Below are 16929 nucleotides of genomic sequence, written 5' to 3' on the forward strand. Positions count from 1 at the left end.
CTATACAGATTCTCTCCAGGAGAAAGAGAAGAGGGATGAGCCAAGGGTTACCCGCCAGAAGAAAAAATAAAAAACTGAGCTGAGCTGACTTGCTAATATGGTACTATGAGTTTCAACTAACTAATCTCTTTCTTGTGTACTTTTTTTTGGTTTTTTTCACTAACTAATAAGGGGAGAGGAGGGAAGGAGGGGGGAATCTTTTGATATGCTGTAAAATGGGGAGGAAGGGGGGAGCTTTCTGGTGGAATGCAAATCCAGGGGTGCCTCTCGATAACGAAAGTTTTTTTCGTTGCCTCCCTCTGGGGGGGGGGGTCAGGGAAGAGGCACTAGGGTGGGGATTCATGGTAACTAAAAAACATTTTTCCGGTAGGCTCTGTTTTGCAGGAGGGGGAAATGTATTTAAAATTATGTAAATGGGTGATATAGGGTTATTATCGTTGAATGTAAATGGTCTTTCATCACAGAAAAAACGTTTTAGAATCATGAAGCTGGCTAGGGACAGTAAAGTTGATGTTTTACTTTTATCAGAAACTCATAAAGGAAGGGAAAAAACAGATAGATTAGTTACAAATAGTGAGTGGCAACAAGTTTATGAGTCGAGAGGGACAACCAAATCAAGAGGAGTAGCCATCTTGTTTAACCGAAGAGTGTACTTTCAATTAATTAATATTAAAAGGGACAAAGATGGCAGAATGTTATTTATTAAGGGGAAAATAAAAAATAAGTTAGTAACCTTAGCGGTAATTTATGCTCCTAATGTAAATGCAAAACAATTTATAATAAATGTAAAACGGAAACTAGATAATTTTGCAGAAGGTATAGTGATTTTAGCAGGCGATTTCAACTTGGAATTAACAGCAGGGAGGGGGGGAAAGAAAAAGTTACACTTAAATAAAATCAATATGACGGATTTACATGAAAACATAGTAAACAGAGACACCTTCTACTCTGCAAGACATAATAAATTTAGTTGTATTGATTATATGTTAATTAATAAGACAGATGAGGCAAAGCTTAAGAAAGTGGAAGTGAAAAGTATCTGGTTATCAGACCACGCCCCTCTCTTAGCAGTGATTGAGATAGAGGTCAGCAGGAAACAAAGAATTTGGAGATATAACCCTCTGGTTTCAGCTAATGAGGAGAATAGAATTAAATTACAAAGGGAACTGAATGGATTCTTTTGTATTAATGCAACAGGTGAGATTAAACAAACAATAGTCTGGGATACACATAAGGCTGTTATGAGGGGTAATTGTATTAGTACTGAAGCTTTTATTAGGAAATCCTGGGAAGCTAAAAGGAACAACTTATTAAGAGAAATAGATTTAATCCAAGAAACCTTAAAAATTACAAGAAATAGAGAATGGAATTCACTATTATTACTTAAGAAAAAGAAATTACAATTACTTGATGAAGAAAGATGGAATAAAATGAAGATGATTATAAAACATAGAATTAGGGGATGGGGTAATAAATCAATGAAGCAAATGGTACATTATCTGAAAAAAAGAAAAGAGAAATCCCACATCTCTGCTTTAAAAGATAAGGATGGTGTAATTAAACGTAGTAATGTAGAAATGGAAAAAATAATGAGAGATTTTTATGGGAACTTATACAAAAAAGATTATGTTATTTCACAAACCACAGAGATTAAAAAGAAATTAAAGGAAGAGGATAGACAAATGCTAAATGCAAAAATTACAAATGATGAGATATCTAGAGTTATTAAAGGGTTGAAACCTGCTAAAGCCCCAGGTCCAGATGGTTTTACTGCTGAATATTATAAAATGTATATGAATGAATTATTACCGCATATGGAAAAATTGTTTAACAATGTAATGGAGACTTTTGAAACTCCACAGACGTGGAAAATGTCAGAAATTATAACTGTCCCAAAACCAGATCGTGATTTAACTGACCCAAGTTCTTATTGCCCTACCAGCTTATTAAATCAGGATTATAAAATATTTATGAAAATATTGGCAAACAGGGTGGAGAATATTTTACCAAAAGTAATTGGAGAAGATCAATATGGATTTGTTAAAGGAAGGAAGATTTATGAACCAATAAGGAATGTGGTCAATGTTTTACACCATGCTACCAATACCAAAAGAAAATTAAGTATTCTAAAATTAGATGTCTACAAAGCCTTTGATAAAGTTAACCATGATTACCTATTTCAACTATGTAAAGATTTAAATATGGGAGATTCATTTTGCAGAATTATAGAAACAATATATAAGGATAATATAGCTCAAATCAGAGTAAATGGTAACAGAACAGAAACGATTAAAATTCAGAATGGAACTAAGCAGGGTTGCCCACTATCCCCAATGTTATTTGCATTAGCAATTGAGACCTTAGCAAACAAAATTAGAAACGATAAGGAATGGAGAGGTTATCAAATAGGGAAATTTGAATTGAAATTAAATTTGTTTGCAGATGACGCTATAGTGATGTCTGAAACCCCAATTGAAATGATGAAAAGAATAATTATATTGCTCCAGGAATTTAAAGATCAATCTGGACTTAAGGTTAATATAGAGAAATCAGAGATAATATGTTTAAATACTGGCCCTAAAGAGCAAATCGAGATTCAAAAAATATCAGGATTGAAATTAGGTTGTAAAAAAATGAAATATTTGGGAATTTGGTTGTTCAAGAATCCAATAAAAATAGTGACGGCCAATTATAACCTAATATGGAAAAAAATCCAGAATCAGATAAAAAATTGGAAGGGTAAAAAGTTAGGAAGAATTGCCAAGATCAGGGCCCTTAAGATGATGATAATACCAAAAATGATGTATTTGTTTCAGATTCTACCGGGTAGTTTTCCTGAGGCAAAACTAAGAGAATGGGACAACAGATTAAATTTTTGGATTGAAGGAGACAAAAAACCTAGAATAAGGAAGCATTGGCAGTTTGCACAAGAGAAAGAGGGGGGTTGGGGCAGCCCGTGCCTAGTATTATATAGAAATGCATTTCAAATGGAAAGGTTAATGGAGCTACAGTTATGGGGGGGAAAGAAATGGGTAGAGTTAGAAAAGGAAATCAATAACATAAATAATAAAGAATTATTATTTAAAAATTGGAGTAGAACAGAAATTAGTAACTTAAGTGATCCTCTTAAAGCATGTTTAGAAATATGGTTTAAATGGCAGAGGAAAAGTGGAATAAGGGTATCCAGGCTATCAACGCTATATGTATTGAATATAGGGGATGATGTTAATTTAAGTAGAATCATTAAGGTATTAAATAGTAAAGGGATAACGAGAATTGAACAATTATATGAGAAAGATGGAAGAGTCAGCAGAACTCGATTGGAATGGTGGATTGGTAAACAGAAATGGTTGCAGATTAATGCAATAAGCACATATTTAAATAAAAGTGAGAATAAAGAAGCTTTCTTACGAGAAGAAAATTGCTTAGAAAAAATAATAAGAGAAAAGATAAATGAGAGTAAAGCACAAGCCGGTAATATATACAGAATGCTATTGCAGATGGAAGAGGAAGTAACAAAAAGTTTGACAAGATGCTGGCAAAACGACTTACAAATAGATGAAAGGGAAATGAAAGAAATAATAGAAAATATATATAAGATTAAAAACACGAGAGTTAGAGAGATGAGAAGGAAAATTTTACATAAATGGTACTATACACCAGTACAAATTGCACACTTCCAGGGGAAAGAGAAGGGTAAATGTTGGCATGGGTGCCAGGAAAAGGGAATTTTTATGCATATGCTCCGGGAGTGTGCAGAAATTCAGAAATTCTGGAATGTAGTGCAGAACGAAATTAATAAAATGTTAAACATTAACTGGATAATTACAAAAGAAATAGCAATTTTAATTAAATACAGGGAACTAGGAGAATTCAAGGAAATTAAAGCCGCAGCATTGGAAAGTGCCCAAGCGGTGATGGTATTAGGTTGGAAAGACTCTACAAAATGGACATTACAAAATTGGTGCTGGTACATGGTGGACCACATACATTTTGAAATCATGGAAATAAGATTAAACAATTTCGATGAGAACAAATTGGAGAAGTTGATGGTGTGATGGAATAAGGTAAAAGATTACAGTATATGTTAAGTAGAATCTGTGATGTAAATATGAAAAATAAATTGCAATCACTCTTTTAGTAATACTTGATGCAAGATAGAGCCAAGGAATAATAGATAAACAATTAAATTTTATTTGAATCCTCTTGTATGGGTGGTGGGGGTGATGGGGTGTGTGTTGTTGTTAGGTGATGGGCACATGCACTGTGCACTGTTATATGTTTGTTTTATGTTAACTTTTAAAAATCAATAAAAACTTTATTTTTTTTAAAAAAAACCAAAGCTGTGCCCGCAATCCGTCCCTGGTGGTGGTGGGGAAATTCCTGCTACCAGTTCTATAGAACTGGTCCAAACCAGGAGCAACCCGCCTCTGCTTTGAACCATTGCTAACTGAAATATGGTCGTTAACCGAAATATCATCGCTTCTCTGACTCACCTTGTCTTTGGAGATGCTGACAATGGTTTTCTTCTGCCCATTGATCATGATGTGAGTGACAGCTGTCAAGTGGCCCTTCAGGTGAGTGATGGGACTGTTGGTGACGTACGGATTCCAGATCCTGATCAGGGGATCATAGCCCCCTGTCACTGAACAGAAGACCAAAATAAACCATGGTTTAAAACATCGCTTCTTCTAGAAATGCCACAGATACAAAGGATGGACTCCGAGCCCCTCAGACCACATGGTCACTCAAGAGGAGAACAGAGTTAGAAGGAACCCTAGACAGGGGTGGGTTGCTACCAGTTTGCCTCGGATCAGGCAAACTGGAAGCGGCGGCAGCTGGAGATCTCTGCGCATACGCAGAAGTGCTGCACGCACTTCCAATACAGTGGTACCTCGAGATACGAGTTTAATTCGTTTTGGACCTGGGCTCTTAAGTCGAGCAGCTCTTATCTCGAACGACTTTTCCCCATAGGAATTAATGTAAATAATTTTAATTGGTTCCAGCCCTCAAAAAACTCACAAAGTTAGTCTAAATTATGCAGAAAGACATGTTTTTAATGAAGAAATGTACATGTACATATAAATGAATAATGAAGTTTCTTTCACTTAACTTGTAAACTTTCTTAAACTTTTAAATTTACATATGTTCAACTTCTCTGCCACCCAATCCTGTAGGACAGAGGTCCCCAACCCTTTTTGCACCAGGGACCGGCTTTAAGCGATCAAGAGAGGAATGGGTGAATGAATGGACGGAGGGTGGGAAGGAAGGAAGGAAAGAGGGAAGGGACAGGAACAGAGGAAGGAAGCAAGGAAACTTATGAAAGGGGAGAGTAAGAGAGGAATGAGTGAAGGGAGGGAGGGAGGGAAGAAGGTGGGAAGGAGAAAGAAAAGAAGAAATAGAGGAATGGAAGGTAAAAGAGAGAAAGAAAAAGAGCAAGAAAGAAAGCTGCAAGCACCCCCCCGAGCCCCCCAGGCCGGCTGCAACCTTTTAAAACACGCGCGCCGCTTCGCAGCTGACTCCTGAAGCCGAACGCGGAAGTTAGCGTTTGGCTTCAGGAGACAGCTCCTTGGCGCTTGTATCTCGAATTTGGGCTTGTAAGTAGAACAAAAATATCTCTCCCCTCCCAGCTCTTATCTCGAGTTGCTCTTAAGTAGAGCAGCTCTTATGTCGGGGTTCCACTGTACTGAACTGGAGCGACGGTAATTGAAATCCACTACTGACCTTTGTTAGGACTCTGTCCATAACTGTTGGGTTGGCAATATATTGGCTGCAGGTGTTGCAGACTGCCACAAGAGGGGGCTAGCGTTCAAAGCTTATTTCTCGGAGTCACCCTCTCTGTTTCTCTTTGTCTGGCTACCCACTGTTAGGTTTGCTCTGCATTTTCTCTGCAATCTCTCTGCATTGTAGTCCTGTATATCAGGTGAAATATATGCCAAGGTCTTTCAAGGTAAAAGTTGAGAGACACCTACCCACAATGTTCATTTCAGGAGAGTAGTCAAAGCACAGAATCCCCTTCCGCAAGACGATCAACGCTGACCTGGGCAAACAGGAAGAAGTCACGGTTTAATATGAGGGTTTGAAAAATGTGATAAACCACCATGGTCTTTATTTGTACTTGTAGAAACAGGTGGTGGGGAAAGCTCTTGAGGGAGACCACCATGAGTTATGTGCATAGTAATAGAAGGAGAGGAGGGAAGGAGGGAGAGAGGGGAGGAAGGAAGGGAGGGAGGGAGAGAAGGATGGGAGGGAGGGAGAGAGGGAAGGAGGGAGGGAGGGAAAAAAGAAGGAAGGAAAGGAAAAAAGGAAGGAAAGAACAAATGAACAAATGAAAGGACGAAGGAACAAAGGAAGGCAGGAAGGAGAGACAGAGAGAGAAAGAAAAAAAGAAAGAAAGAAAGAAAGAAGGAGAGGGGAGGGAGGGAGAAGGCGAGAGAGAGAAAGAAAGAGAAAGAAAAAGAAAAAAGGAAGGAAGGAAGGAGGGAGGGAGGGAGGAGAGACAGAGAGAGGAAAAGAGACAGAGCAAAAAAAAGGGAGGGAGGAAAGAAAAAAAAGAGAGAGAGAGAAAGAAAAAAGGAAGGAAGGAGTGAGGGAGGAAAGAAAGAAACAGAGAGAGAGAGAGAAAGAAAGAAAGAAAGGGGAGGGAGGGGGAAGAGGAGAGAGAAAGAAAGAGAAAGAAAAAGAAAAAAGGAAGGAAGGAAGGAGGGAGGGAGGGAGGAAGGAGAGACACAGAGAGGAAAAGAGACAGAGCAAAAAAGAAGGGAGGGAGGAAAGAAAAAAAAGAGAGAGAGAGAAAGAAAAAAGGAAGGAAGGAAGGAGGGAGGGAGGAAAGAAAGAAACAGAGAGAGAGAGAGAGAGAAAGAAAGAAAGAAAGAAAGGGGAGGGAGGGGGAAGAGGAGAGAGAAAGAAAGAGAAAGAAAAAGAAAAAAGGAAGGAAGGAAGGAGGGAGGGAGGGAGGAAGGAGAGACAGAGAGAGGAAAAGAGACAGAGCAAAAAGGAAGGAAGGAAGGGAGATTATTCCACTGTTCCATGCTGCATGCTCTAAATATACAATAAGCAACACTGCCATCTGCTGCTCAATATTGCAATTGGCAATATTACTTTTAATTAAATCGTGTCAACTTGGTAATGCTGTCAGGTTCCAAGAAGACAGGACCTTAGAAGGAAAAAGCCCTTCTATCCCTCTGTTGATGCAGCCTACAACAGTGTTAGAGCAATTAACCAGTGGAACTACCTGCCTCCAGAAGTTGTGAATGCCCCAACACTGGGGTTTTTTAAGAAGGTGTTGGATAACCATCTGTCTGAAGTTTAGTTTAGTTTAGTTTAGTTTAGTTTAATCAGATTTGTATGCCGCCCCTCTCCGCAGACTCGGGGCGGCTCACAGCAACAGCAATACAAGACAAATCCAATATTAAATTAATTTTAAGAACACCACAAGTTAAAAACCAATCATACACACTAGCATACCATACAAAAATTTTATAAGCCTAGGGGGAAGGAACATGTCAATTCCCCCATGCCTGACGACAGAGGTGGGTTTTAAGGAGCTTACGAAAGGCTAGGAGGGTGGGGGCAACTCTGATATCTGGGGGGAGTTGATTCCAAAGGGTCGGGGCCGCCACAGAGAAGGCTCTTCCCCTGGGTCCCGCCAAACGACATTGTTTAGTTGACGGGACCCGGAGAAGGCCAACTCTGTGGGACCTAACTGGTCGCTGGGATTCGTGCGGCAGAAGGCGGTCCCGGAGATATTCTGGTCCGGTGCCATGAAGGGCTTTATAGGTCATAACCAACACTTTGAATTGTGACCGGAAACTGATCGGCAACCAATGCAGACTGCGGAGTGTTGGTGTGACATGGGCAAATTTAGGAAAGCCCATGACTGCTCTCGCAGCTGCATTCTGCACGATCTGAAGTTTCCGAACACTTTTCAAAGGTAGCCCCATGTAGAGAGCGTTACAGTAGTCGAGCCTCGAGGTGATGAGGGCATGAGTGACTGTGAGCAGTGACTCCCGGTCCAAATAGGGCCGCAACTGGTGCACCAGACGAACCTGGGCAAACGCCCCCCTCGCCACAGCTGAAAGATGTTTCTCTAATGTGAGCTGTGGATCGAGGAGGACGCCCAAGTTGCGGACCCTCTCTGAGGGGGTTAGTGACTCCCCCCCCAGGGTGATGGATGGACAGATGGAATTGTCCTTGGGAGGCAAAACCCACAGCCACTCCGTCTTATCCGGGTTGAGTTTGAGTCTGTTGACACCCATCCAGGCCCCAACAGCCTCCAGACACCGGCACATCACTTCCACTGCTTCGCCGACTGGACAAGGGGTGGAGATGTAAAGCTGGGTATCATCTGCATACTGATGATACCTCACCCCATGCCCTTGGATGATCTCACCCAGCGGTTTCATGTAGATATTAAATAGTAGGGGGGAGAGGACCGACCCCTGAGGCACCCCACAAGGGAGTAACCTAGAGGTCGACCTCTGACCCCCCACTAACACCGACTGTGACCGGCCAGAGAGGTAGGAAGAGAACCACTGAAGGACAGTGCCTCCCACTCCCAACCCCTCCAGCCGGTGCAGAAGGATACCATGGTCGATGGTATCGAAAGCCGCTGAGAGGTCAAGAAGCACCAGGACAGAGGATAAACCCCTGTCCCGGGCCCGCCAGAGATCATCCATCAGCGCGACCAAAGCAGTTTCCGTGCTGTAGCCGGGCCTGAATCCTGACTGCTGAGGACCTAGATAATCGGCTTCTTCCAAGGACCGCTGGAGCTGGAGCGCCACCACCTTCTCAACAACCTTCCCCATAAAGGGAAGGTTGGAGACTGGTCGATAGTTGTTGAGAATGGCTGGGTCCAGGGAAGGCTTCTTGAGGAGGGGGCGCACAAGTGCCTCCTTGTAGGGATCCGGGAAGGACCCCCTCCCCAAAGAAGCGTTGACAATCTCCTGGACCCAGCTCCGTGTCACCTCCCTGCTGGCCGAGACCAGCCAGGAGGGACACGGATCCAGTAAACAGGTGCAGGGTTTCCTGCCTAAGCAGGGGGTTGGACTAGAAGACCTCCAAGGTCCCTTCAAATACTGTATTATTATTATTATTATTATTATTATTATTATTATTATTATTATTACTATGTCAATACAACACAGCAAACGAGATCACTTTGCTGGATTTCGTATTTCATCACCAGTCGGGTGCTTCCCAAGTAAAGCGGCCTTTTGCAATTGACAGATGGAGATTTTGTCAATTCCGATGGTTTTCAAATGTCCGCTGAGATCCTTTGGCCCTGCGCCCAGCGTGCCAAGGACCACTGGGACCACTTTCACGGGCTTATGCCAGAGTCGTTGCAGCTCGATTCTCAGATCTTCGTATTTCGCTAATTTCTCTAGCTGCTTCTTCTCAATTCTGCTGTCTCCTGGGATTGCGATGTCGATGATCCATACTTTCTTTTTCTCCACAATCACAATGTCTGGTGTGTTATGGTGTGCTGTTGTTGTTGTTGTTGTTGTTGTTGTTGTTGTTGTTATGGTGTGCTGTTGTTGTTGTTGTTGTTGTTATTATTATTATTATTATTATTATTGGTGGTGGTAGTAGTAGCAGCAGTAGTAGTAGTAGTAATAGTAGTAACAGTCAGTAGGGAGAAAGCAGAGCTGCTTAACTCATTCTTTGCTCTCACTTACTGGATTTTCCCGATGTTGTGCAGGGGGAGCGAGGTCAGAGCCATGGCAGACTTCTCAGCCGGTGTGCAGGAAGCCACCACATTGAGCTGGGGGATATACATGACCTGTTGACACCAGTCTCCGTGCACCGCCTGCAGGGGTTGGGGAGGGGGAGAAGAGGGGAGGGGAGGAGGAAGGGGTCAACTTTGCACCAGCAATGTCTGGGGCTTGACAGAGACAGTGAGGGTCCTTGGTGCTCTGCCAGCTCAGTGCTTTAGTTGCAGACACTTCATGACCCAACTGTGAACATCATCAGTGCTAGAAAGGAGTGAGATTTGTAGGGGGGAGGAGGAAGGAGGAGGAGGAGAAAAGAAACAAAAAACAAACAAGAAACAGGAAGAGAAGGAGGAAGAGGAAGGAGGACGAAGGAGAAGGAGGAGGAGGAGGAGGAGGAGGAGGAGGAGGAGGAGGAGAAGAAGAAGAAGAAGAAGAAGAAGAAGAAGAAGAAGAAGAAGAAGAAGAAGAAGAAGAAGAAGAAGAAGAAGGGAAACAAGAAACAAACAAGAAACAAGAGGAAGAGGGAGAGGAAGAGGCAAAGGAAGAGGCGGAAAGAAAGAAGAAAGAAGAGGAAGCAAGAAACAAGAAACAAGAAAGAAGGAGGAAGAAGAAGTGGAAGAGAAGAAGGGGAGGCAGAGGAGGAGGAAGACAATTGTGGAGTCAGTGAAGAAAGAAGAAAGAAGAAAGAAGAGAAAGAGAAGGAGAAGAAGGAGGAGAAAGCGGAGGAAGCAAGAAACAAGAAAGAAGGAGGGGGAAGAAGAAGAAGAAGAAGAAGAAGAAGAAGAAGAAGAAGAAGAAGAAGAAGAAGAAGAAGAAGAAGAAGAAGAAGAAGAAGAAGATGATGATTGTGGAGTCCTTTGTCCTAACATCATCCCTGCTGGAAGGGATTGGGGTGTGTAATTTTGCCACCTTGACATTTTCCCAGGCTCTTGAAGTGTCACCAATACCTGCAAAATTATTTTAGGTGAGTCAAAAACCACCATGGAATAAATTGAAGGCATGTAAGCAAGGCCCCAATCCATCTGTCAAACTAACAAGGTCTAATCCGGGCTGGATAGCATGAGAATCCCATGAATATTTAACGGGTTCCAACAATGTATACAGCCGTCCATTGTCGTAGCATCATAGAAATCTAGAGTTGGAAGGGACCTTGGAGGTCTGCTAGTCCAACCCCATGCCCAAGGCAGGAGACCTTATTCCATCCCAGTAAAATAGAAAGAGAATAGAAAAAAATCCTATTTTTATTCTATTCCATATTTTCTATTCTATTCTATTCTTTCAATTTCTATTTTATTATTTCTATTTCTATTCTATTCTTTTTCTTTTCTATTCTATTTTATCCTTTTTCCTCTATTCTATTCTATTCTATCCTAGCCTATCCTATTTTTATTCTATTCCATATTTTCTATTCTATTCTATTCTATTCAGCTGCCCAATCTCTTCTGAAAAAAATCTCCAGTGATGGATCACGCACAACTTTTGCAGGCAACTCGGTTCACTGAGTCATTGAGAACCGTACAAAAAGAAAAAGTAGACAGACAGGTGGGAGAAAAAGAGAGAAAAGAGAGGCAGAAAGAGGGAGAGGGTGAGAGAAAGAGAGTGAAGGAGAGAGAGAGAGAATGACAAGAGAGAAAGACAGAGGAAGAGAGTGAGAGAAGGAGAGGGAGGGAGGGAGGGAGAGAGAGAAAGAGGGAGGAGAGGGAGGGAAGGAGGGAGAGAGAACTGCAAGAGAGACAGAAAGACAGAGAGAGGGAGGGAGAGAAGGAAAATGAGTGAAGGAGAGAGAGAGAGAGAATGAGAGACAGAAAGTCAGAGGGAGAGGTTGAGAGAAAGAGAGTGAAGGAGTGAAGGAGAGAGAGAGAGAAAGAGAGAACAACAAGAGAGACAGAAAGACAGAGAGAGGGGGGAAGAAATAGAGATGGAGACTCACCGATACGGTGAAATTTCGGTACAGCAAAGTCTTCCCCTTCATCAGAAGATGGACGGGCACTCTGCCTAAGCCCCCTGCGAGGACGAGATCCAGGGAATCGTTGGTGAGCCAGTAGATTCCACCTTCTCCGGCTCCAGATGGTGTAACATTGGGTAGTTCAGCCACCCACCCTGGGAGCTGATCCCACAATACCAAAACACAGAGAGTCCTCGGCTTATGACAACAACGGAGATCAACATTTCTGCCATTAAGCGAAACACTGGTCAAGCGAGCTTTGCCCCTTTTCACGGACCTCTCTTGCCACCGCTCCTAAGTGAATCCCTGCAGTTGTTAACTGAATAATTCAATCGTTGAGCAAACCCATTGACTTTGGGTCGTAAAACGGGATCGCATGACACCCTGAACCGGTGGTGACCCACTGATGATGTCACAACTATGTCACCAAACCGGATTGGTCGGTGCTGGTCCGTGGGCGCCACTATCTTTTTTAAAAAAAAAAATTATATAATAAATATAAAAATATATTTAAAAATAAAAATAATATAAAAATAAAAATAATATAAAAATATAAAAATAAAAATAATATAAAAATATAAAAATAAAAATATAAAAAATATATAAATATATAAAAATATAAAAATAATATAAAAATATAAAAATATAAAAATATAAAAATAATATAAAAATATAAAAATAAAAATATAAAAACATAAAAACATAAAAACAAACATAAAAAACATAAAAACATAAAAACATAAAAACATAAAAACATAAAAACATAAAAACATAAAAACATAAAAACATAAAAACATAAAAACATAAAAACATAAAAACATAAAAACATAAAAACATAAAAACATAAAAACATAAAAACATAAAAACATAAAAACATAAAAACATAAAAACATAAAAACATAAAAACATAAAAACATAAAAACATAAAAACATAAAAACATAAAAACATAAAAACATAAAAACATAAAAACATAAAAACATAAAAACATAAAAACATAAAAACATAAAAACATAAAAACATAAAAACATAAAAACATAAAAACATAAAAACATAAAAACATAAAAACATAAAAACATAAAAACATAAAAACATAAAAACATAAAAACATAAAAACATAAAAACATAAAAACATAAAAACATAAAAACATAAAAACATAAAAACATAAAAACATAAAAACATAAAAACATAAAAACATAAAAACATAAAAACATAAAAACATAAAAACATAAAAACATAAAAACATAAAAACATAAAAACATAAAAACATAAAAACATAAAAACATAAAAACATAAAAACATAAAAACATAAAAACATAAAAAAAACATAAAAACAACATAAAAACAACATAAAAACAACATAAAAACAACATAAAAACAACATAAAACAACATAAAAACAACATAAAAACAACATAAAAACAACAAAAACAACAAAAACAACAAAAACATAAAAACATAAAAACATAAAAACATAAAAACATAAAAACATAAAACATAAAAACATAAAAACATAAAAACATAAAAACATAAAAACATAAAAACATAAAAACATAAAAACAAAAACATAAAAACATAAAAATATATAAATATATAAAAATTATATAAAAATTATATAAACATTTTAAAATAATATAAAAATATAAAAGAAAATATAACTAGCCATGTACATAGGACTAACATCTGGGACCCTGTGGACGGTTGTAAATACGAATCAGCTGCCAAGCATGGGAATTTGGATCAGGCAACCCCAGGGATATTGCAGTCACAATGTGAGGAATGGTTCCTAGGTGACTTTTTCCAGTGCCATTGTAACTATGAACTGTCACTAAATGAACCTTGGTAAATGGAGGACCGCCTGTGGAAGCCTCTTGAGTTCTGGGACATTGTTAGTTTTCTGGTCCAGTTTTCCTAGCCAGGGGGGAACCCCCCTCGGATGCCACTCCTGTCTTCCCTGCCGTCTTCCCACCAGCGACTCACCTATGTAGCCACGGATGTTGAAGAGGCCATTCGTGACCACATCCGTGGAGGTGAAAATGAGGACGTTGCCCTTCAGGTCTCCAACGCAGAAGACCCCTTTGCACCCATCTGTCCTAGTTGAAAAAGGAAGGAGCCAGGAAGGGGCTACCAGGGGCACCAAACCATGCAAAGCCCGAGAAAGACCGGCTGCTGGTTGGCACCCTGCAGAAGGTCAGTGGGGTCCTTGGGTGTGTTCTGAGCTTGGACATTTCCTGGAAGATGTTTCAAGACCAAACTAGGTGTTGTCATCAGTGCCGGGTAAGGATTGGGAGAGGAGGAAGAGGAGGGAGAAGGGAAGGGGGAAGAAGAAGAGGAAGAGGAAGAGAAGAGGAGGAAGGAGAGGAGGAGAGGAGAGGAGGAGGAGGAGGAAAAAGTGAAAGAGAAGGGAGAGGAGGAGGGGGGAGGGGGAGGAGAAGGAGGAGAGGAAGAGGAGGAGGTGAAGGAAAAGAAGGAGTAGGAAGAAGAATGCATGCCAGCCCACCAATGGCCCCCAACCCCTGAAAGCGTAGATCCAAGACAGAGAAGAAGAGAGCAACAAAGCAGCGAATGTGATGTGATTCTTGGGGGGTCCTTGAGCAAGGGGCTTCTCGCACTCCCCAGATGCCCCTAGCAAGAGGAGGTGACCCTGCCAGGCCTTCTGCCCCCCCTCCCGGACCTACCAGTAGTCCATGGCGGTGGCACATCCGTCCAGATCGACCAAGGAAAAGAGGCGGTCACATTTGCTGCCTCCAATGTCAAAGAATTCTGGGGAAAAAGAAAGAAGGCAGCTGTGGCAACCTCACACCTGTGAACGGAAGACAGTCGAGATGGAGGGAGGGAGAAGGAGGGAGGGAGGGAGGAAGGAAGGAATAGCATTTAGCATTTAGCCTTATATACCGCTTCATAGTTCTTTCACAGCCCTCTCTAAGCAGTTTACAAAATCCACCTCTTGCCCCCAACAACCTGGGTCCTCATTTGACCCAGGAAGAAAGGAAGGGAGGGAGGGAGGAAGGGAGGAAAGAAAAAAGAAAGAAAGAAAGAAGGAAGGAAGGAAGGAAAGAAAGAATAGCAATAGTATTTAGACTTATATACCCTTCATGGTGCTTTTACAGCCCACTCTAAGCGATTTACAGTCAGCATATTTGCCCCCAACAATCTGGGTCCTCATTTGACCCAACTCGGAAGGATGGAAGCCTGAGTCAACCCTGAGCCGGTGGTGAGATTTGAACTGCTGAACTACAGCTAGCAGTCAGCTGAAGGAGCTTGCAGTGCTGCACTCTAACCACTGTGCCACCCCAGCTCTGAATACAAATAAAATGTTTGAACATTTACACCAAATTAGAAACGGAAAGAAAACATCTATAACAATGATGCATCCATTGGTCCTTGACAGCCGAACAGCTGTCAAAAATGAATGAAAGCTTTCTGGAAGGAGTGTTGGGAATGTAATTTTTGGGTGGGCTTTGGGTGCAAAAAGCAAAGACATTTGGTCCCTGTTTGGGATGCCAAAGCATTTTACGGCAAACGTAACATTGAAAAATAGATTGTTATTTTTTTTATAGGTCTACAAATTGACTTACAATTAGGAGAAGGCAACTTCTAGGCATTATTATTTTCCTGCTAAAGAGGATCTGCAATTTTCAAAGTATTTGCCTAGAGGAAAGGGGCGTTTAAGAAGACAAAGGGGGACACACAGGGTTGTCTTCTCCAAGTTTGATGGGTCAAAAGGGTCTCCAAGGTGCCTAGTTAATCCCCTCAAGGATGTGCTGTCTTGTTTGACAAAAGAGGAGACTTTACAGGTGATTCGTAACCATGGAAACCTGGAAGTTCGCTCAAGGAATCCACAAACAGACCAGTTGAGAAGTGAAGGAAGGATGGAAACAGAACTGAAGGAGACTTCAGTTGTCCACCACAAAGAAAAAACAGAATGACCATTTATTCAGAATACAGCTGGAAGGGACCTTGGAGGTCATCTAGTCAAGCCCCCTGTTCAAGCAGGAGACCCTAGGCCATTTCAGACAAAGAGTTGTCCAATCTCTTCTTCAAAACACCTCCAGTGGTGGAGCACCCACAACTTCAGGTGGCAAGCAGTTCCACCAGTTAATTGTTCTTACTGTCAGGAAGTTTCTCTTTAATTCTTGGAGGATGTCCAGTTGGAGCCTGACCCACCATATCCTGTTTGTCCACTTCAGAAGACTACCATGTCCTGTATGGTTCCATCAACCAGTTCATCTAGTAAAGTCTTTTTTTTTTTCAAATTTGAAAACTTTAAGGATGGTAAACTTCAACGCCAAGTGTTCCCCAGCCAGCATATTCGGAGTTGAGGTCCACACAATCTGGACTTCAGGAAGTGTGTATGCCGCCCCGAGTCTTCGGAGAGGGGCGGCATACAAATCGAATAAATAATAATAATAATAATAAAGTGGAATTCAAGCCATTGAAGTCCACCCTTGTAGGAAAGAATGGTCTATTGCAGAAGTATCCAAGATCATAAGAACCTAAGAAGAGCCCTGCTGAATCGGGCCAAAGCCCATCGAGTCCCGCATTCTGTGGCCCACAGTGGCCCACCAATTGTCCATGGGGATCTTGAGCAGAAAGAGAAGGCCAACCCCCCCCCTTTCCCTTAACCCCCAACAAATGGTACTCAAGGGACTCCTGCCTGCCTCAACCAACATAGAGGTGACATACAAATCCAATTAAATCTGTTTCAATCACCACCTCTGATACACTTGGCATTCATGAAACTGTCTAATCCTGCCTTGAAGCTATCAAGGCTGACAGCTGTCACGACCTCTTCTGGAAGGCAATCCCATCAACCAAGGACCCTCTGGGTGAAGAAATATTCCCCTTGATTTGTCCTCACTTTCTTACCTATGAGGGGGAGTGCCCCCTCGTCCTAGTATTGTGTGATGAAGGAAATAATTTTTCTCTATCCACCTTTTCTATCCCATGCCTAATTTTATACCCTTCGATCAAGTCCCCCCTTAAACGCCGTCTTTCAAGGCTGAAGAGACCAAGGCCTTGCAACCTGGTTTCATAAGGGAGGGGCTCCATTTCCTTGATCATTCTTGTTGCCCCTTTTTTGCACCTTTTCCAATTCCTGCAGCTTTAAGGCTTGTGGACTTCAACTCCACTCCAACCATGCTGGCCGGGAAATTCTGGGAATTGAAATCTTGCATGCCAAAATAGCATTTAGCGTTTAGACTTCTATAGTGCTTCACAGTGCTTTCTACAGGCCTTTGTAAGCAGTGGAACTTTGGAGAATACTTTGCCTC

At 41.1% G+C, this 16929-nt stretch overlaps 1 protein-coding gene across 1 annotated transcript in view; it reads right to left on the reverse strand.

Annotated features, from left to right (window-relative positions):
• EFCAB8 (EF-hand calcium binding domain 8) overlaps window positions 1-16929 on the reverse strand; it is a 75078-nt gene that overhangs the window by 39303 nt on the left and 18846 nt on the right. Inside the window, exons 8-13 of the mRNA XM_070748731.1 lie at window positions 14335-14419; window positions 13637-13749; window positions 11644-11717; window positions 9678-9808; window positions 5973-6040; window positions 4497-4645 (exon numbers count right to left, since the gene is read on the reverse strand). Coding sequence (XP_070604832.1) covers window positions 4497-4645; window positions 5973-6040; window positions 9678-9808; window positions 11644-11717; window positions 13637-13749; window positions 14335-14419 — 620 coding nt within the window. The remainder of the gene's footprint in view (window positions 1-4496; window positions 4646-5972; window positions 6041-9677; window positions 9809-11643; window positions 11718-13636; window positions 13750-14334; window positions 14420-16929) is intronic.

Source organism: Erythrolamprus reginae, chromosome 3 (assembly GCF_031021105.1).
Source record: "Erythrolamprus reginae isolate rEryReg1 chromosome 3, rEryReg1.hap1, whole genome shotgun sequence".
Classification (NCBI taxonomy): domain Eukaryota; kingdom Metazoa; phylum Chordata; class Lepidosauria; order Squamata; family Dipsadidae; genus Erythrolamprus; species Erythrolamprus reginae.